At 44.3% G+C, this 21,869-nt stretch overlaps 1 protein-coding gene across 6 annotated transcripts in view; it reads left to right on the plus strand.

The window, feature by feature from the left end:
* The window catches only part of Glut4ef (Glucose transporter 4 enhancer factor), a 171,201-nt gene that overhangs the window by 85,077 nt on the left and 64,255 nt on the right, over positions 1–21,869 (plus strand). For 5 of the 6 annotated variants that reach the window (XM_076304330.1, XM_076304332.1, XM_076304334.1 and 2 more), the window contains exon 3: positions 8,926–9,333. The exons of the other annotated variant lie outside the window; for it this stretch is intronic. In XM_076304330.1, coding sequence (XP_076160445.1) covers positions 8,926–9,333 — 408 coding nt within the window. The remainder of the gene's footprint in view (positions 1–8,925; positions 9,334–21,869) is intronic. 6 annotated transcript variants of the gene reach the window in all.

The following is a 21,869-nucleotide window of genomic DNA, read 5'->3' on the forward strand; positions in this document are numbered from 1 at the left end:
ACGGTGCATAATAAGACGCGGAAATAATCGGAGATCCATGGAGAGAGGAAATCGATTCGAAAGTTCGATTACGAGTATACATTATACGGTTCGATTTTTTATCGCTTTTTGACGACGTAGGTTTCACTCTTTGGTAAACGCAGCGGAGAAGAAATCTATCAATTGGAGAAAAAGAAACACGTGTGAAATGATATATATTTTTGGTGAATTTATTGGAGAGATTCTATATGTTTATTCGTTAGATTCTAGGTTATGTATCATTACTGTTGGTAATCAACTTTTACACTCGCTAACAAAATTTCACTGTAAAAATTATCATCAGCGTTCGTATACAATCTTCTTAAGTTTCTGCACTCGGTGGTCAAACCTCAAATCAAGAAATATTCACGAATACAAATAAACTGTTAAATTATTATACTTAAAGAAGTAAGATTCAATAAGGAAAATAATGATCAGTGATAACGCGAGCAATCTTTTCGAGATCACTATATCGAACATCAAACCGACTGTTCTCGATACGAATGAATTCTACGCCAAACTTTCTACTCAAAAAGAATTTTATTCCCTAAAACCAATGATGATCAGGGTTTACTTATTAAACTATTATACATAAAAAAGAAAGATTCAGTAACAAAAGTAATTATCAGCGACAACGCGAGCAATCCTTTTAAGATCTCCACACCGAACATCAAACCGACTGTTCTCGATACGAATGAATTCTCCCCCAAACTCTCTATCCAAAAAGAATTTCACTCCTTAAACCAATGATGATCAGGAATAAAATTTTAAACTATTATACATAAAAAAGCAAGATTCAATAACGAAAATACAATAATTATCAGAAACACACGAGCAATCTTCTCGAGATCCCTACACCGAACATCAAACCGAATGTTCTCGATACGAATGAATTCTACTCGAAACTTTCTAAGTTTCAAAAGAATTTTATTCCTTAAAACCAATGATGATCAGAGATACTGTGATATAAAGTTTTAAACTATTATATATAAAAAAGATTCAATAATGCAAATACAATAATTATTAGCTATAACGCGAGCAATCCTCTCCAGATCCCCACACCGAACATCAAACCGACTGTTCTCGATACGAATGAATTCTCCCCCAAACTCTCTATCCAAAAAGAATTTCACTCCCTAAAACCAATGATGATCATGGATGGACTGTTAAACAATTATACATAAAAAAGCAAGATTGAATAACGAAAATACAATAATTATTAGCTATAACGCGAGCAATCCTTTTAAGATCCCCACACCGAACATCAAACCGACTGTTCTCGATACGAATGAATTCTCCCGAAAAGAATTTCACTCCCTAAAACCAGTGATGATCAGGAATAAACTGTTAAACAATTATACATAAAAAAGCAAGATTGAATAACGAAAATACAATAATTATCAGCAACAACGCGAGCAATCCTCTCCAGATCCCCACACCGAACATCAAACCGACTGTTCTCGATACGAATGAATCCCCCCCGAAACTCTCTACCCGAAAAGAATGTCATTCCCTAAAACCAACAACGATCCGGTACACCGCGAACGATTCGTGCCCCGTCGGCATTATCCGTTTATTAAATCAATCGTCGTCTCTCGAAGCGTCGAACTTGACTCCGGTCGTGATTGAACGGCAAAAGCGATTCGTGGCAGGGACGGAGGACTCGGAACACGGGCGTAACAACTGAAAGTTTCTGCTGCGGCAACGGGTGCAGTGAGTCAGTAGGTTAGCTTACGTAATTTCGGCCGAGAATCTCTGCGGGCGAGGAGGCAGGCGGCCGGCAGGTCGGCAGGCCGGCCGGCCGGCTTTGCCGGAATTAGGTCGATCAATACCGCGACGTTATATGGGTCAGGTGCACTACCACGTTCGGTGTATGCGAGCTGTCCCCCTTCCCGGTACCTAGCAACCCCCGGAAAACGAACCCATCCCAGGACCCGTGATGTCCTGTTTCGATCTGGCCACCGTGCCAGACCGTAGCTCCACTCGTCGTCCGTTGTTTCGTTTGTTCGTCGCCCTTTAAACGCGCGTTAATTGAATCCAATGAACGTCGATCTCGATAACCTACCCCTCCTCTTCACCCTTCTGCAAACCCCAGGGAACTCGAATTGGGTGGTCCCGCGCGATGGTACACCGTGCTGGAGGGCTAACGATTATAACGGCCCGCGGCATTGTTTGTTACAGTTTGCGTAATTGGACATTGGAAAGGATTGCCCCGGTCGCTGCTTGTGTAACGTTGCACGAGCTGACGAAACCGAGTCTTGCGTAGTCCGTTATGTAGCCGTGAACAGAAACATTTTGTCATTAACGGCCAATTACACACGCGCGGTGTTTTCCCGCGCTGGCGAACGTTCGTTCCCGTACCGAGTGGATCCCTCTTAACGAGCCTCTATTAAGATAAAAGGTGAAAGCCACGTTAATGGAGAACAAATGTGTCGTTCGACTCGATCGTACCCGCGTACCGTACCCGTTAAATCGATTGTTAATACCGCTGTTTGCACGCGCGTTAACCAACCGGGACTTAGCGATATCGTCGGAACGGTTCCAGCTGACACTCGGATTTGCGGTGTACGGGAGAATCGGTGCCACCGTGCCGAATTCGGGCTACGGTTATTTATATTTTCTAACGGACAATTAACGTCGTTTTGCGCTCATCGATCCGATTTGCCTGGAAGGATACTACCGATCTTCGAGCAGAGGCTACTCGGGCTTAGGCAGTATGGACGATACATCTGGACAAGTGTTCTCAAACAGTTAGGTATCACTGTACTAATTGTGGTACTCGTAGGGCATTAAGAGAGAGGTTAAGTGCGATTCTCTTGCAATTCTTCCGTAATGTACAAATAAGAAAGTCGAATTTACCTAATTGCTTCGCTGAGGAGAGTATTCTTAAAAAGTTACCCTCATTTGTCGTTTTGCACCGTCTGGTGATCCAATATTATTAGACGGATTTAGCGGTGTCCCGTCAGCGTGACACAACGTGACAACTTGGCAAATGAAACTTCCTTCCGTGAGAAACTTACTCTTTTCTGTTCGACCCACTACTTTTGAAAGTGAGACAATTTGCTACTTGGGTTAAGGTGTCCAGAGTCTAAGAACATTTGCTCAATGGATAGGGCAAGTTTGGTACCCCAAGTGCGATCCCTGGATCCCCTCCAGGGTGTCCTTAAGTACACTTGTACGAGCAGGGAATATTTCGAAGAAACGTTGAAAACCTTGACGAGATTCTCGTTTCCAAGAAATAACATACAAGGGCCTCGCGGTTTGCCATTGGGGAATCCTCCGGTTGTGATACGGTGAAACGTCCTAGAGAGGTCCATAGACGAGCACCAGTGTCCGTCTCGGTGGTTCGCTAAACAGGGTTGCACAAGGTTGGGGCAGACAGGACGAGGTTGCAGTTAGACGAGAAACGTTAGAACGCGGGCCGCTGGCGGCGGTGTGCAACCTAGACATACACACACGCGAGCCAAGGTCTCGAGCGACAAAATATGCCAACGAGCCGCGCGCGATCTTGACCTACAGCGCGCGACTGGCAGATGTCATTTTTGTCTCGCGAAATCTACTGCCTTGGCTCCGCTCGCGTCGAGCGTGGAACACTTTTTACCGGTCGCGCCGTGAAATATCGCTTCCCCGTTCTCGTGTGTCTGATGGAACGCGCCGTACCCCCACCACCGCGCCACAACCACTACCAACGCCACTGGTAACCCTCCGTCCCTTCACCTCCCCCCGTCTGTTGAACGTCTCTCCGTTTGCTGAGACAACAGCGGCGACAATCGGAATGATGTACGACGAGTCGACGTAACGCGCGTGGCGTCCTCCCGGACTCTGTTGTCCCATGTGTTCGCCTAACGCTTGTAAATTACAGATACGATTGTGTGTGCACCGCAAATATCCACCGCTAGCGGAATTCCACGCGACAAACAGCTGTTTAGTTATTTTTTTTTCCTCTTTCTTTCTTTTCTTTTTTTTTTCTTTTCTTTTTTGTTTATCGTACGGGATTCGTCGTACATCACGATCTACAGAAATTACCGGACTCTGAGGTTAGGTTGTGGGAGGTTAGGTTGTGAGAGGTTAGGTTGTGAGAGGTTAGGTATGGGTTAGGTCTGGGTTATGTTGTGAGAGGTTAGGTTGTGAGAGGTTAGGGCGATTCTTTGGTTAAATGTAGAGAGAAGTTTGTTTGCTGGAGGCTTTCTCTACGAGATAATCGACTTTGAATGTATTTAGGTTCAGAGGTTTTGTCATTTGCATTGGAGGATTAGCTACGGTGCGACGAGGTTAGATTTTACAGTGTAGATTTTCTTTTTTTTTTTTGTTTATCGTAAGGGATTCGTCGTACATCACGATCCACGGAAGTTACCGGATCGAGAGGTTAGGTTGCGGGAGGTTAGGGCGATTCTTTGGTTAAATGTCGATCGAAAATGTAGAGAGAAGTTTGTTCGCCGGAGGCTTTCTCTACGAGATAATCGACTTTGAATGTATTTGGGTTCAGAGGTTTTGTCATTTGCATTGGAGGTTTAGCTACGGTGCAACGAAGTGAGATTTTACAATGTAGGTTAGGTTTCGTGAGGTGAGATCCTTCGTTTAAGATCGAGTCGAAAATGTAGAACGACGATTGTTTCTAGGAGGAATTCTTTTCGAGATAATCGACTCTGAATGTATTTAGGGGTCGCCAAGATTTTTTAGAGGTTTTGTAATTTGCATTGGAAGTTTAGCTACAGTGTGATGAAGTGAAATTTTACAATGTAGGTTAGGTTTCGTGAGATCCTTCGTGTAAAATCTAGTCGAAAATGTAGAACGACAATTGTTTTTAGGAGGATTTCTTTTGAGATAATCGACTCTGAATGTATTTAAGCTTTGTTGAGATTTAAGGATTTTATCATTTGCATTGGAAGTTTAGCTACGGTACAACGAAGTGAGATTTTACAATGTAGGTTAGGTTTGATCCTTCGTTCAAGATCGCGCCGAAAATGTAGGACGACGTTTGTGTGTAGGATCGAATTCGAATATATATTTGTGACTCAGAGTAGACTTAAATAGGCGCGTAACGTAATTCGCACTACGGTAACAGCACAGAGGTAATTTGTAAACAATCGACGAACGAGATCCCTGAAAATCGAAATACCAAAGTTTCGTAACTGGAAGGAACGTTGAATCGCGAACAGGTTCGTAGATCAGGTGCGTGTCCCGCATATTTTCGAAATCGATTATCTCGAGAACAAAGTCTCGTACGAGAGGATCTTGTTTCACATTATCGACTTATCTATAAGCGAGGGATCTGTCTCGTCTCGCACCACATCTACGTCTACACGATTAAAACAAATATCGCTCTTTCGAACGAACGAGTTTCACCAATTCGATTCGATTCGATTCCAAGAGGCAATCCGTATAATAAACATTCATCCTTAATCTCCATGCTTCATCCTACAAACTCGTATTTCGAACGAAAGATTCAAACGACTCTTGCTTCGAATTGCATTTCCCTACACGCTAAACCGAACGTCCCATGACATCCTGCGAGATGACACAAATGAACTAACAGACCCACCGATGTATCTACAGCCAGCCAAATGTGCCACGAACCAAAGATTCGAACAGACACCGTGAATTCAAAAATGGAATCGTTACCAGGTGGACGTTCGTGTCACCAAGTCGACCATCGAACATCAGGTTATCCTTGTTGTCCGCTCGGTCCCGACAGAGACGTCTCGTAGTTAAATCCAGCGACCTTCGCGTTTCTACGAGTCGCGCAAGGTTGTCGAAGGTTCTGTGAGCAAGAATTGCCAAGGAACGTTGAAAGTTGAGCTGCAATTGTGGCAGACGGGGCACGGGGGTAGAGTAAAGTAGCGGTACACGAGGGTGGTTAAGGTGGCCTAACAAATAGTAGGTCGTGCCAGGCTGGGGCCACGGATCTAGGCCGATCGATACAGCTACGTAGCCAGCGGTGCGGAGTCGCATCGAATAAATGGGTCAGGTACACGGAGCCACGCGTCGTTTTCATCCATCCTGTTTTCCCGCTCCCCTGTACTTTTTATCCCCCACCATCGTCGTCGACCACCGTCCCCGACATCGCGTCCCGTACCACCCCCGGAGGCAACGGTAGCAGCCGCCATCTCGTCCTCCTCTGGTCTTTCTTTCGGTTCTTTCTTCGACTAGTCGCCTTTGTCACACCCACCGGCGTATCACCTACGTTACCGCGGCTGCACGTGCCGATGCATACGACGAACCTGTTGTAGTACTTGGCAACCTCCGCTACTTGTTGAGATGGAGGAGGAAAGGGAGCTAGGCGAGAAGAGGCGAAGAAGAAGAAGAAGGAGGAGGAGTAGGTGGTGGAGGAGGAGGCTCTGAAGACGAAGGAGAAGAATAGGGTTCCGTGACGACGCTCTTGGCCCTCTCCCACTTCGGCTGGTCAAGGGGTGGGTCACTCCTCTATCCAATGGCGAATCTAGGGCAATGAAACGGGACCACCGACACCGACCACCAGTCACCGGTGTGTCCGTGTGCCCTCATGGATGGATGTGTGCGCGCACCCGCGTTACCGTGCAAAATTCGGTGGGACCTTGCTACCTATCTACAACTTTTTCTCGCGTGGGGAACTTCTCTTTCTCTGCACTCGCTCCAAACGACCTATTTCTTCCTATCGGAAGATTCCGAGCTCGACGAGACAACGCGACCAATTAGACCAAAGGAAGATCAAACGGACGATGTTCGGGGACTGTACTTGGTTAACGTTTGGTAAAAATGTTTCATCACCTGGATGTTAATACGCCCGTGTTAATTGTTCACCAGCGAAAGTGAAACGAAGGAACCATTCTGACTGTCCTTATTTTCACTGAACGCTGGGTCGAGATGTTGGAGGTGTCACTTTAAACAGGTTAGGTAACCATTCGGGGAAGTTTCTCCGGTCGACACTTGTCCCAAGGATAAGGATAAGTGTCCCATCGAACGACACCCCGAACGTTCAAGGATTCACCGATGTTCTCACAAGTGTCGATCGCTCTGATAAAGTAACAATCCATAGTTCGATTCTTCCACTCCGTGCTCGGGATGGAGTAATCGATTCGCAGAGCTCGCGAATATTCACCAAGTATCCGGATAAGAATTTTTACAACGTGGCTGACACGACACAAGCGACATCGATGCAGCTGACGCGACAGAAACAACACCTATGCAGCTGACACGACTCGAACGACACCGATGTGTACACCCGGGCACGGTGCGAATCGACGTCTACGAACACAAAAGCAGAACTGTTGCTCGGTGACAACTCGTGAACGGAATTTCTAAGGTCGTCTATTCTAACCTGGAAACACGATAAAAACATCGGTCTCGAGGTTTCCGATCGTTCACCGACGTCAGTTTCGTTGAAAGTCTGGCCCTAACCTCGACCGACCCACCCCATGCCCAATGGTTCATTCCTAATGCAACGGGTGGGGATTCAGCCGAGACCCCCGTGTTCTTCGCGACCGTAAATTCCGGAGCGAGCGTAATTGGGGGAATTGGGTCGCCGAATGGGGTCGACGCGGTCGAAATCAGGTTGTCCGGGTTGTCCCGCCGCGGAATCGGGTCGCTCGATACAGGCCAAACCGGCTACCGCCGCGTTCCTTCATCCGGCGGACTGACCCCGCCGTTCGACTCCGTAACCCGGATATCGTTTCGAACCGGATCGATGCACTTGCCACGCGTTCCTTATGGGGGTGCAGCCTGTACCCGGTGCGCCCACCGTCAGTCCGGGAAAAACCCGTCCTCCTGTCCCTCGTGTTCCACCGGGTGCACTTGCAACCGAGGTGTCCGGGACCATCTTCCCGCGCGCGTTTCACCTAACCTAGAACCACGACTCAAACGCCCACGTGCTGTTTCGAAGCTTTGTCTCGTTGCTTGATTACGCTCGCGAAACACCGGCTTACGGACATGTGGTTGACCGTTGACACACGATACCCGCGAGGGTGGTGGGGGAGATACAGTGAACTCTTCGGGGCGCAGTGGTTTCGGTTACACGAGATCTTCGTTTAGCGAACATTGACGAGAGTTCGACGAACGGTAGGGCAAGGCGTATGATGTCGAGTGATTATGGTAGAGGGCGAAGACTCGAATGTTAGTTGGGTGGCTGGATACAGAGTTGGTATACTTCTTGGACGTAGATGCGTTGGCTCGGGTGCATCGAGGTAGGCGTTCAGAACGATACGGTGAACGAGGGGAGGACGTACCACTCGAGATCCTTTCGTTCGATTCTTGATTCTTTGGGACGTAACGGTGATTCATGTCGATCGTTAAGGAGGTACCTTTATTCCGTGATCGGTGAAGGAAACACAGCGTAGTCGCGAGATTGATCCGTTCAATCGATGGACTCGCTGTGGGTCCACCGTGTATTCGAGATACGGTGTATTTTCACCTCCCCCCGCTTTCAAGTGACAACGTTCGCGTCGGATTCGAGTAACGGATTAGATCTTTTCGTTGATAATATTCATCGCGCGTGAACGTAGACACACATGAACGAATACGTAGATAAAGTATCATCAGACGTATGCTCACGAGAAGCGAGGTATCGTCACAAATTTCATTCATCGATTATTCAAATTTCGAAAGTGAAAATCTCCATGTACGCGTTACCGATCGATCGGCGAGGTTCTCCCGGTGAGAACGAGCCCAAACACGGCCTCGTTCCGATCAGTTTCGCGTAAGCGCGATTCACGGGCCCGAAAATCCTTTGGGCCCGTTCCAATTGCTCGCGATACGAAACGGTCCGAAGAAGGTCGTGTTTGGGCTCGTTTTCATCGGGAGGATCTCACCGATCGATCGGTAACGTTCTCGGGAGGATACAACGATACGGATGACTCATCCGTGCGTATGTAGTGCGAGTCTCGCTCGTTGTCTCGCTGACTGTTGATGTATCCCGTTCAATTTCCTCGTTAGATGGTACACGCACGGCGACGCTTCGGCTCGAGATAAAAGTTACTACCTACCCCGGTTTCGAGTGAACTGGCGGTCCCGATTTTGTCGCTTCAAAGCCGGAATTACCGTACCTCGGTACGAGAGGAGCTCGTACGGCGTCGAACGAGCTGGTTGGCTGGCAACAGAGTTCCGCGTGTGCACCGCGAGTCGGCGACCCACTTACCCGGCCACGGGGATGTCGTATTCCGAATATGGATCAACGCGCTTCCCGACCCATATAACGCGAAGTGCATTACGGTTTCTGGGGCAACCGCGACCGTGTACCGGGCCAGGACGCGGAAGAGCCTCTCCTCTTTACGACAGCCTCTCCCAGTCTGAACGGTGTGCGCGCCGGGAGAAAATTAAATTGAAGATGAAGGGACGCATACTGTACGTAAACGTTTATTCACGCTATAGTAAGTGGCTAGGCTTTACGAAAAAAAAAAAAAAAAAGAAAAAAAGTTACACGCTGTTGTCTCGTAGAAAATTATGTTACGCCTTTTTCACGCGGATTTTTTTTTTTTTTTTTTTTTTTTTACGGTAGCTACGCGCCTCGTAAAGGTATTCAAAAATATTTCCCAAGGTCCTTTTACGATCTGTTCACTCCCGTTGGGAAATTTTGGTTTACGACTCGGTCGTTTCTACCAAAGTATTAGCCATTTTTGTCGGCTTTCGATGGCTTCTTGCCCTCTTGAGGGAGGACGATCGTAAATTTTGCTTGTTTTTTTTTTTATCGAAAAACGATTACGTTGTTAGGACACCACAGGTACGATCTTTGATATCGCATGGTACGTTACTCTTTCGCTTGGACTGTAATCTCGTTATCGTCTTCGAACTAACTTTTTCGGACCTACCGATTTTCGGATACAAGGCGAAGATCGTTGGCTAACTGTCTCAAATAATGAAAATTATTCTTTTGGTTATCGTCTTCAAACTGTGTTTCTTTCTTCCGAGAATTCCAAAGAATCGAACTCAGATTTCGCTCAAAGAAGGAAAACATGGCCGTCGAATCGATCCCTACCGATTTTCGGATACAAGGCAGAGATCGTTGGCTAACTCTCTCACGAGTTTTAACTCTCAAATAATGGAAATTATTCGTTCGTTAACGTAACATCGTACGCGAAAATCCTTCAACTTCGCCAGAGATTGTCGCGACGATGCAACAGTGGGTCTCCGTTGCATAAATAGTCACTCGGCCTCGCAACAGAATAGAAATTATTACTTCCGCTTACGTATACCTTCGGAACCGTTAGAAGTTATCGCGAACGGATCCCTCGACTTTACCAGGGATTGTTGTCATCGGATTCCCAATGACATAACAGAGGATCTCGGTTGCATAAATTGTACTTGACTTCGCAGAGGCAAGAAATTGAGAAATGACTTCTTCTTACGTTATGCGTACGTAACCTTCTCGGATCTCCATCGGAAGAAGACGAAGCAGACAAATCCCTAAACTTCGTCGGGGATCGGTTTAATTGGATTCTCGATTACGTAACGCGATAGAGAAGGTTACCGCAACGTGCGTATCGGCCAGGTGATCTCCCGATTATTCTCACCGGAGTCTGTTCCGCGAGCAACGAAAATGGCGGATAGTTCGACCTTGGTCCAACGCGACCGGGTTTACAACACGGCTAATACGAAACGTCTAGACGGGATGGTCGTTCGTTCCTCCTTTTATACGCGGTCGGACCTAATTAGCAACACGTCGTTGCGATTTAAGTAGCACGTTCATCGAGAAGACCCCTTTACGATCCTCCCGGTTCATCGATTCGTCATTTCGCCGCGTGCACACGCTCGCTCGCTCGCTCGAGCTCGAGCTCGAGCTCGCTCGCGGCACCAGGCCTTGTCCTTCGTACGGAACGCGCGACGTTGCGTAACGTTACGTCACCGCGTGACGATAACGCCGCCCGTTAATGCGCGGACGCTTATTCGCATTTTCTGCCAGTCGTTGCAACAGACGGAGAAACAGAGACGGACGAACGTAGGGAAACGCAGCGAGAACTCGACGGCTGGCTACCACCGCGGCGAATTTAAACGTCGGGAGATCGTTTGCGGTAATTTGGGCCCGGAAAAACTCACGCACGGATGAAGTAATGATCGTGACGGGTAGTCTGGCTGTACTCGGTCGTAGCTTGTACTCGGTAGAACCAAACGTAGTGATTCATTCTTGGAAGGGGGGGATTTCTTGAGAATATTTTCCGTTTGGGTTCTACGGGCCCTGAGAGTTCAATCCAGGAGGGGGATTTCTTCGCGCATCTTGAGAAAATTTTCCTTTCGGGTCCTACGGGCCCTGAGAGTTCGATCCAGGAGGGGGATTTCTTCGCGCATCTTGAAAAAATTTTCTGTACGGGTCCTACCGGCCCAGAGAGTTCGATCGACTCGCAGGAGTGGGGAGATTTCTTCGCGCATCTTAAGAAAATTTTCTTTTTGGGTCCTACGGGCCCTGAGAATTAGATCCACTCACAGGAGGGAGATTTCTTGAGAAAATTTTCCTTTCGGGTCCTACAGGCCCACAGAGTTCGATCCACTCGCAAAAGGAGAGGGGGATTTCTTGAGAAAATTTTCCTTTTGGGTCCTACGGGCCCAGAGAGTTCGATCTACTCCCAGGAGGGGCGAGGAGATTTCTTGAGCAAATTTTCCTTTTGAGTCCTACGGGCCCAGAGAATTAGATTCACTCGCAGGAGGGGAATTTCCTCGCGCATCTTGAGAAATTTTCCTTTTGGGTCCTACGGGCCCAGAGAGTTCAATTTCGTCGACCGCGTTTAGACTACCGTCTCAACGGTTCTTCCAGAATCAATCGTGGTGTAAAATTCTATCGAAGACGATACATTGGATTGTTCGGAAAGTAATTTCGTTTTCCAAAACGGAGAATATATAATTCAATAAAATATTTATCGTGTTTCATTTCCACCAAGAAAAACGAAATGACTTTCCGAACAACCTAATAGCAACTGCACGATAGGTTAGCCACAGTTAAACGTGTTTGGGGTATCGTGAATGTTTCAAATTGGGCCTCAGGCCCGAAGTGAAGAAATATATTTCACTCGTGTATAGTTTTAGTGTTTGGAGAGGTCAGTTTCCGTTTTATGGGAGTTCTCTAGGAGTGGGTGTGCGTACAGGATTCCCGATAGGGCGAATCGCCTACGAGGAGCAGAGCCGGCACAAACGACGAACGAGAGCAGTCGAATCGAAGGAAGGTCGATCGATCGTCACTCCCTTTCCCACGCTCCAATTTTTCTTGCATAGCTCCTCCCCTCGGCCGGGTCCACCCCTCTCCCCTTTCCGTGTAATTAGCGGAAAAAGAAGACGCCCGGCGTGACAGAGACGTCGAGAGATTATCTCCCGACTGCGGTCGACTGGGTCGATCGGTCCAAGTACAAGGCAGCGAGCAAGCATCCGGGGAGCAGGCAGCAAGCACTGTATCGGGGCAATTTACTTTCTCTTTCGTTTTTGTCGAGCGTCTTTGCGAGCTAGTCGACCCGGCTCGCTACGTCTCTTTAATTAAAGCGACAGCCGCGAGGACAAGCGGTTTCTAACGCGCGAAACCTCCAAACGAGCCGGCTACCGTTTGTTTGGCGCTTTCGCGGACTCGGGTTCTCGGATGAGTGTGAATTGTGTGCTTAACGGAGCTGGATTGTTTGCTCGAGCTTTCGTCGAGGTTGCGGTTAGCTTTCGAACACGTGAGTTTTGTTTTAGCCAGGGTGGACGAGTTGTCGATAAGGATACCAAACGGACATTGTGCCAAAGGGATCGCAAACGCGACGATTTGCCTAGGGGAATAGGTGCAACGATGGGTGTTCCGATTTTGCTAGGGAAGCTTTGCTGGACTTCTTTAGTAGTTTGTGGTAGATTTTAGTAGATCTAGGTAGATCTTAGGGAACTTTTGTAAATCTAGATAGGCCTTGGTAGTCTTGGGTAAGCCTTGGTAGATGTAGGTAGGCAATTGTAGCCTTAGGTTCGCCTTGGTAGCCCTAGATAGGCTTTGGTAACCCTAGATAAACTTTGGTAGTCCTAGGTAAGCTTTGGTAGCTCTAGGTAGACTTTGATAGCTCTAGGTAGGCTTTAGTAGCCCTAGGTAGGCTTTGGTAGCCCTAGGTAAGTTTTGGTAGCCCTAGGTAAGCTTTGGTAGCTCCAGGTAAGCTTTGGTAGCCCTAGGTAAGCTTTGGTAGCTCTAGGTAATCTTTGGTAGCCCTAGGTAAGCTTTGGTAGCCCTGAGTAAGCTTTGGTAGCCCTAGGTAAGCTTTAGCAGATCTAAGTAGACTTTAGTAGATATAAGGTAAACTTTGGTAGTTCTAAGTAGGCCTTAGCAGACCTAAGTAGACCTAAGTAGATATTAGATAAGCTTTAGTACTCCTAAGTAGGCCTTAGCAGACCTAAGTGGACCTAAGTAGACATTAGATAAGCTTTAGTAGCTCTAGGTAGACCTTAGCAGATCCAAGTAGACTTTAGTAGATATCAGTTAAGTCTTAGTAAACCTAAATAGGCCTTGGTAGCCCTAAGTAAACCTTAGCAGATCCAAGTAGACTTCAGTAGATATCAGTTAAGTCTTAGTAAATCTAAATAGGCCTTATAAACGAAACTACCCAACAGATCATTCCCTGGGCAGGTTACAAAATTTATCAATAAGGCTACCAACTGGATCACGTATTGTACACGTTCAAAGACTTATCAATAACGCTACCAAATGAACCATATCTTACATAGACCACAGTTGCGATGATTTATCGCACGAAAAGGTGCAGCGACAGGCGTGTACAAACTTGTCGCGCTTTCTTTCGCTAGCAATCGTACCGAAAAACTTTATAGTTTCTCGCGACAAGAGTTCACGCTTCGAGGCATTTGTTTCGCGGCTGAAATCGCCCGTAGAACACTTCCGGTTCGCTCCCTCTAACCACCGCGCTCGTTTCAATCCGTTCTTTGGTCAAATCCAGAGTACGACAGATTTTATTACACCGTTGAACGACAGGTTCAGTACAGTAACCTCGCATACGCTTATCCTTGTTTCACCTCGACTTTCCACAGCGAGAGTAACCAGCCAGTTTTTCTTTCGACCTTGTTGTTTAAATTCCATTCGCAAAGTTAGGCAATCGGTACAGGTTACACAGACCAGTCGAGAATTCCATATGGATTGTTCAATTAACGTAGAATAATTTCGAGAAAGTGAAAATTGGATTCTAGGTTCAGAAGGTGGTTCAAAAATCGATCGTTTGAGAATTCTCGAAATTGTTCCGTTAGTATTCTCACCGATAGCGGTACGATAATACACACGAGGTGGATAAACGCAATTGTGACTTCTTTCCAGCCACTTTCTAGGGTATCTTACCCTAAGCAAGGGCAGACCTGGCAACAGGTAAAAGTAATATGTGTTAACCCATATGCGTATCAACGATGTGGAGAGTTTTTACGTTAAAATCTACGCGAAAGAAGAGAGAAAGCAGGTAGACCTTAGCAGATCCAAGTAGACTTTACTAGATATTAGATAAGTCTCAGAAGACCTAAATAGGCCTTGGTAACCCTAGGTAAACCTTAGCAGATCCAAACAAACTTTACTAGATATCAGTTAAGTCTTAGTAGACCTAAACAAGCCTTATAAACGAAACTACCCAATAGATCGTTCCCTAGGCAGATTAAAAACTTTATCAATAAGGCTACCAACTGGATCACGTATTGGACACGTTTAAAGACTTATCAATAACGCTACCAAATGTACCATGTCTTAGATAGACATACGTAAGACTCTACCCAAGAAAGAAATTCCACGAAAGGAAAAGAAGTGCAATTGCACTTGACTTGGTTAGTACATCATTGCGCTGAAAAGGAAGGGAAGGTCTCGGGAGGACCTTGCGCAACGTTTCACCGTTCTCTTCGCTGGTTTTATTTATCTCGAAGGGAACAGGTGGTCCGAATGGAGGATAGGAACAATCCTGGAAGGAATCGTCGCTCGATTCGGGTCAGAGTTTTCGTTCAGTCTTCTACAGTGAGCAACATTCCCTCGACACTGTCCCGTTTGCTCAGCGGTGAACTTTCTTTCGCTCTTGAGGACGTTTACCAATCGCAGTGACCCACGTGCGGTAACCAATGGCTGGAAAACTCGTGGTGAATGGGTCTGGTGTTCGTCAACGTCACGAGTGTCCATCGACCTCGAATTGTCGCGAACGAACCACTTATTCGCCCCATCGAACCCCTGCGAAGCACCTTATCAAGATCGTCGGCGATGTTCGCACGCAATTAACGTGTTCCAGCGATTATCACGGAACGAATCCTCCGGTTCCGGCTCGAGGCGAGTTTAACGGTACTCACCGGGCCTCCTCGATCGCCACTCGTTACCCTCCCTCCAGGTGCCATCGTCCACGTTTCCACACGGAACCGTCCACGCTCTCCGCGAGGATTACCCACTGCTTACCTGTTGCCAGGTCTGCCCTTGCGCGCGTAAGATACCCTAGAAAATGACTGGAAAGAAATCACAATTGCGTTTATCCACCTCTTGTGTATTATTACTATCGGTGAGAATACCAACGGAACAATTTCGAGAATTTTCAAATAATCGATTTTCGAACCACCTTCTGAACCTAGAATCCAATTTTCGCTTTCTGGAAATTATTCTACGTTGATAGAACAATCAATACAGAATCCTCGACTGGTAATTGGGGGTAGTTGAAAATTGTTCCAAGTGTATCCCACGCCCTCTTGTTTATTTTGAGTTGAAATTTTCGCAGATATTTCTCAGGCGATATCCCAGAATGCAGGAAACAGGTGTTAAAAAAAAAAAAAAAAAGAAAAGAAAAATAAAAGAAATGTAATCTTTCGATCGATGGTCGGTCCGTCGATTGGCCCACCCTCGCACGGTGAACAACCTGCCCACCTGGCCGTCCCTGGCGGTTGCGATTCGACGGTAATTATCGACCGATCGTTCTCTGTTCTGGTCTCGACTTTCATGCGCAGCCTTCGGCCCGTTAGCTCGGGCGCGCGCGTAAGCGGCACGAAAACGGGACGGCGAAGCGTGTGTACCCAGAAGGTGTTACTTTCGAAATACCGTCTAGTTCGTGCGTCATTCCTTGTGCCGGCTAACGCGACGTTTCACTTTCGACTCTCGATGTACCGGTCCGAGCGGAACGGCTAAGCGGCGGCCTTGACTACGTCGTTTCGCGTCGTGTTTCTCCCCTCTACCCTTCTCTCTCTCTCTCTCTCTCGCTCTCTCTCTCGGTTTGTTTCTCACTCCGTCTCTGTCCGGCGCTCTCACTCAACGGGAGAATATATCGCGTACGTAGCGCTGCTTGTCCTTCGTGTGCGCGCTCGTCGACGGACCGGTGCGTTCTGTTCCGCGTCTCCGTTCCTCCGTGCCCGTGCCCGGTCCCGGTCCGCGTTCCGTCTGAAAAGCCACGCCGTGCATGAAAGTCGCCGAGGAAGGCCCCCCGGAGAAAGAGCCTCGCGAAGGTGAAACCTGCGCCCATGCTCGTAGAAAGTACACGGGAACCGGCGAGCTACGCCTTCCCTAGGACAGCGGCGCTGATCCTCGAATTTGTCGCGTTTACGTGCACCCGGAGCAACATTAGGACATTTAAAATATTTCAATGGAAATGTTGGACGAGTATTGGAACTGTGGGTTTTTTTGTCTTTTTGTTTTTTGGCTGGGGTGATTCTAAGTTGGTTGAGTTTCATGTTCCGAAGGTGGGAGTAGGAAATTTGAAAATTGAAAAGTAGTAATTGGAAATGAGGGACGAGTATTTAACCGTATTTTTCTTTTTCTTTTAGATGTCTTTGAGTCGGTTAAGTTTCGTGCCCTGAAAATGGGAGTAGGAAATTAAAAAATTGAAAAATAGTAACTGGAAATGATGGACGAGTATTTAACCGTATTTTTTTGGTCTTTTTTTCTTCTGTTTGGACAATTTTGAGTCGGTTGAGTTTCGTGCCCTGAAGGTGGGAGTAGGAAATTAAAAAATTGAAAAATAGTAACTGGAAATGATGGACGAGTATTTAACCATATTTTCTGGTCTTTTTATTTCCCTTTTAGATTTCTTTGAGTCGGTTAAGTTTCGTGCTCCAAAGATGGGGAATAGAAAATTTGAAAAATCGAAAAGTAGTAACTGAAAACGATGGATAAGTATTTAACCATATATATTTTTTTCTGTTTGGATGACTTTGAATCGGTTAAGTTTTGCGCCCCGAAGGTGGAAAATAGGAAACTTGAAAAATCGAAAAGTATCAACTTGAAAATTTAAAATATGTATCTAACCGTATTTTTTTTTGTCTTTTTATTTTCTGCTCGGATTTTTATTTTGAGCCGGTTGCCTTTTCGTGTCCCGGAGACGGGGAATAGCTTCCATTCGAAATGTAAAAAAATTGGAAAGTAGCGACTTAAAATGCTGGACGAGTATTTACCCGTATTTTGTCCCCTTTTTCTTTTCAGCTCGGATTTAAAGTCACGTGGACCCTTCGAGTCGGAGCTCAGCCAGGATCGTTGCTCGTCGAATTCGTTTCGTTTTCCTGCCTCGGAAATGCGCAATAGATTTTTTTTTTTTTCCAAAATTCCACCGCCAAAAATTGGAAACCGATAACCAAAAATCCCAATGGAATATTTGAACGTGACCCTTTTTCGTTTCATCGAGCTGCACAAAGTCACGTGAACACTTCGAGTCAAAAAACGTGTAAAATTCGATTCCATTAGAACTAAAAACAAAAAGTTTGCTCCTTCCTTCGCGAGATATTTTATTCTGTATTCGAAATTACAATTTTGTCATTCGTTCATCAAAATTCTAACCAACCAACGATTGTACCCCTGTTAATTACAAAATGGCACACTGTGTCTTTCGAGTATATTTTCAAACTACTTTCCATGTCGTAATGCTATAACATCACTGTAAAATGGAAAATTTCGTTATAAAATTATCCAACGTGACAACATGGAAGATTGGTGGGCGTTCTGTGTCGACACCGGGTTGAATTTTAGTTAATCGCGGAGAAAATAATCCATCCCCGAAGGGGTCAGGTCGCCAGTCGTGTTTATGCTCGAGGAGCTCGGAAAGGATCGCTCGTGTCTCCAAAGAGACGTTCCCTGCATACTTTCCACCGTGCGTTTGAGCCTCAACACGCGTGGGAGCCTCGGTTTAATGCACGTTTGAGCGTCTCAAGGATCCGAGTCACCGTTCATTTTGCACCCAATTTAACGCGCTCGCTTTGGACGACATTCCCTCAAAATGCATCGAAACTGGGACCGTGCTATCGGTCTCAACGACAGCGAAACGAATTTTTTTAATTTGAACAGAAACGTAACGTTCCTATTATATTCCAATGGTTTACAACTAGCTCGAAGTGTTGCAAATTTTAGAAGGAAAATAGCTACGAAACTGATCCATCAAAGTGGATCGTTACGAGGTTGTTAGTATTGGAATTATGTTTGGAATTATTCGAATAATCTTAGCAATGATTTTATAAGGTTTTAGTTTTTTATTACGAGGTAGGTGTATCTTGGTTTGAGAGATTTCTATGCAGATTGATTCGAGATAAATGTACCAAAGTTTGAGAATTTTTTAAATTTTATTTGGCTCTTTTACAAACACTCGTGGATATTATGTTTCATATAGGCTGTTCGATTGCATATACTAGGTTGTTCGATAAGTTTTGTCGTCTTTGCTATTGTAAAAAAATCATGACTGTGACACTTTGACTTTGAACAATTGTAAATATACGAACGAGTCGACAGATCTACACGAAACTTCACACATGTTCGACAAACAGTACCATCTTTAGAAAAATAAAACGACTAATAGCTCCGTTTCTTATCGAACGACGAAACTTATTGAGCAATCTATCACAGTTTTTACTATAGATTAATTTATGTTCTAAGCTAAAATTACTTTTCGCTTAGAGAATATTAAATAGTCTGTTTAAGTACCCTCAGGATGGTCCCTTTTACCTGAACAAATATTTAATGCATGATAAATTATTCAGACTCGATTGTCAATGTCAACTAAGAAGAATAATTGGTTTAAAAACACAGCAAGATTAATTTTTGCCCTAAAATTACTTTTCAACAATGAGAAATATTGAATATTTGTATGAAGTATCCTTTCCATGTGAGAATATTAAATACTCTGTTTAAGTACCCTCAAGATGGTCCCTTTTACCTGAACAAATATTTAATGCTCGATAAATCACTCAGACTCGATTGTCAATGTCAACTAAGAAGAATAATTGGTTTAAAAACACAGCAAGATTAATTTTTGCCCTAAAATTACTTTTCAACAATGAGAAATATTGAATATTTGTATGAAGTATCCTTTCCATGTGAGAATATTAAATACTCTGTTTAAGTACCCTCAAGATGGTCCCTTTTACCTGAACAAATATTTAATGATCAATAAATCACTATCAACTCGGTTGTCAATGTCAACTAAGAAGAATAATTGGTTTAAAAACACAGCAAGATTAATTTTTGCCCTAAAGTTACTTTTCAAGAATGAAAAATATTGAATATTTGTATCGAGTATCCTTTCCATGTGAGAATATTAAATACTTTGGTTAAGTACCCTCAGAATAATCCTTTTTACCTGAACAAATATTTAATGCTCGATAAATCACTCAGACTCGATTGTCAATGTCAACTAAGAAGAATAATTGGTTTAAAAACACAGCAAGATTAATTTTTGCCCTAAAATTACTTTTCAACAATGAGAAATATTGAATATTTGTATGAAGTATCCTTTCCATGTGAGAATATTAAATACTCTGTTTAAGTACCCTCAAGATGGTCCCTTTTACCTGAACAAATATTTAATGATCAATAAATCACTATCAACTCGGTTGTCAATGTCAACTAAGAAGAATAATTGGTTTAAAAACACAGCAAGATTAATTTTTGCCCTAAAGTTACTTTTCAAGAATGAAAAATATTGAATATTTGTATCGAGTATCCTTTCCATGTGAGAATATTAAATACTTTGGTTAAGTACCCTCAGAATAATCCTTTTTACCTGAACAAATATTTAATGCTCGATAAATCACTCAGACTCGATTGTCAATGTCAACTAAGAAGAATAATTGGTTTAAAAACACAGCAAGATTAATTTTTGCCCTAAAATTACTTTTCAACAATGAGAAATATTGAATATTTGTATGAAGTATCCTTTCCATGTGAGAATATTAAATACTCTGTTTAAGTACCCTCAAGATGGTCCCTTTTACCTGAACAAATATTTAATGATCAATAAATCACTATCAACTCGGTTGTCAATGTCAACTAAGAAGAATAATTGGTTTAAAAACACAGCAAGATTAATTTTTGCCCTAAAGTTACTTTTCAACAATGAGAAATATTGAATATTTGTATTTAGTATCCTTTCCAAGTGAGAATATTAAATACTTTGGTTAAGTACCCTCAAGATGATCCCTTTTACCTGGACAAATATTTAATGCATGATAAATTACTCAGACTCGTTTGTCAACGTCAACTAAGAAGAATAATTGGTTGAAAAACACAGCAAGATTAATTTTTGCCCTAAAATTAATTTTCAACAATGAGAAATATTGAATATTTGTATCGAGTATCCTTTCCATGTGAGAATATTAAATACTTTGGTTAAGTACCCTCAGGATGGTCCCTTTTACCTGAACAAATATTTAATGCACGATAAATTACTCAGGCTCGGTTGTCGACCAAGAAGAATCGCGGTCGATTCGATTCGTTGAAGAACAATTGGTTGAAAAACACAGCGAGAGATCGTTATCGAAGACCGTCGTCGGCGTTATCATCGAACGTTGCTTCGCAGGACATCGATATCGATCTGATTATTCCGTGGGAGTAGCTGATATACGATCAGCGCAGATAACGTGGAAAATTTACCCTGTAATTTCCTAGAAAGTCGGGGTTTCTATTGATTACTCGGTGTCAAATGTCCCCTACGAGGAACATTCGATCTACTTGCGAGGACAGTGTATCGTGGGGGTGGTCGTAGCGGGCTACGAGTATCGTTAAATATTTAAATGTAAATCGTGAAGCGACCGTGTGACGATTTTGTCAATTATCTCGTTGCTGAAACGTTTCAATTTTTCCACGCAGTTGGAATCTTAACATTCGCGAGGTTACGTTACTTGCATAGTTTCGTTTGCCTTGTCGCGAACGATATCGTTGGAAATTTGCAACGTATCGTACGTTGACAATAAAATATAGATGAATTTTCAATTTGATTAAATTTACGAAAAATCACACGCCTCGAGTTTCGATAACACAAACTTGTGTGTTCCTCTATTCGTTTTCGTATCGTGTATTCGTGTTCTCGTGTCTGTTCAACGAAGAGGTAAAATTAAATAAAGTAAATAAGTTATTAAAGTAAAACGATCCCATTACCGGGTATAAGATAAGTACTTCCTGGGCGTTCGCGAATCCGTATCGCGCACTCTCCGCAGATTTTATTAATTATTACAACAATTTTGATCCCCATGTACGAGTGGAAGAAACTGCAACAAATATCAATAATATCGCTTGGATATTACTAAAGTCGATAAGCTCGCGCGGAACGAGCCAGTAATGAAATTGACGCAACTTGTTCCAACGATCCATAACTCTCGATATCAAGTATATTGCTTCTTGCTAATTAATTGTTACGATCGTCGGATCGAGAAAAAGGGTAATTATGTATAAAAATTATTTTCTTAATTCTTTCTTCTTTTGCACGGATTTCTTTGCTCGAAACCATTCGAACGAAACGAGTCAATTGAGTGGATCAATTTTCACGAAAGATTCGTTTAGTTTAAACAGTCTCTCTCGTACACGAAATAAACGACGATCAATTATCTCGTTTCGAGTCGCTCTTGAAATGAAAATAATCGAATAATTCGCAGAAGAAACTAATAGAAGACTAAATGAAAATTATTTTCCAAAATTCCAATTTCTACTCCAAGAGATAAACACGACTGTGTTTCGTCTCGAC

The sequence above is a fragment of the Ptiloglossa arizonensis genome, chromosome 2 (genome assembly GCF_051014685.1).
Source record: "Ptiloglossa arizonensis isolate GNS036 chromosome 2, iyPtiAriz1_principal, whole genome shotgun sequence".
In the NCBI taxonomy this organism is placed as follows: Eukaryota; Metazoa; Arthropoda; class Insecta; order Hymenoptera; family Colletidae; genus Ptiloglossa; species Ptiloglossa arizonensis.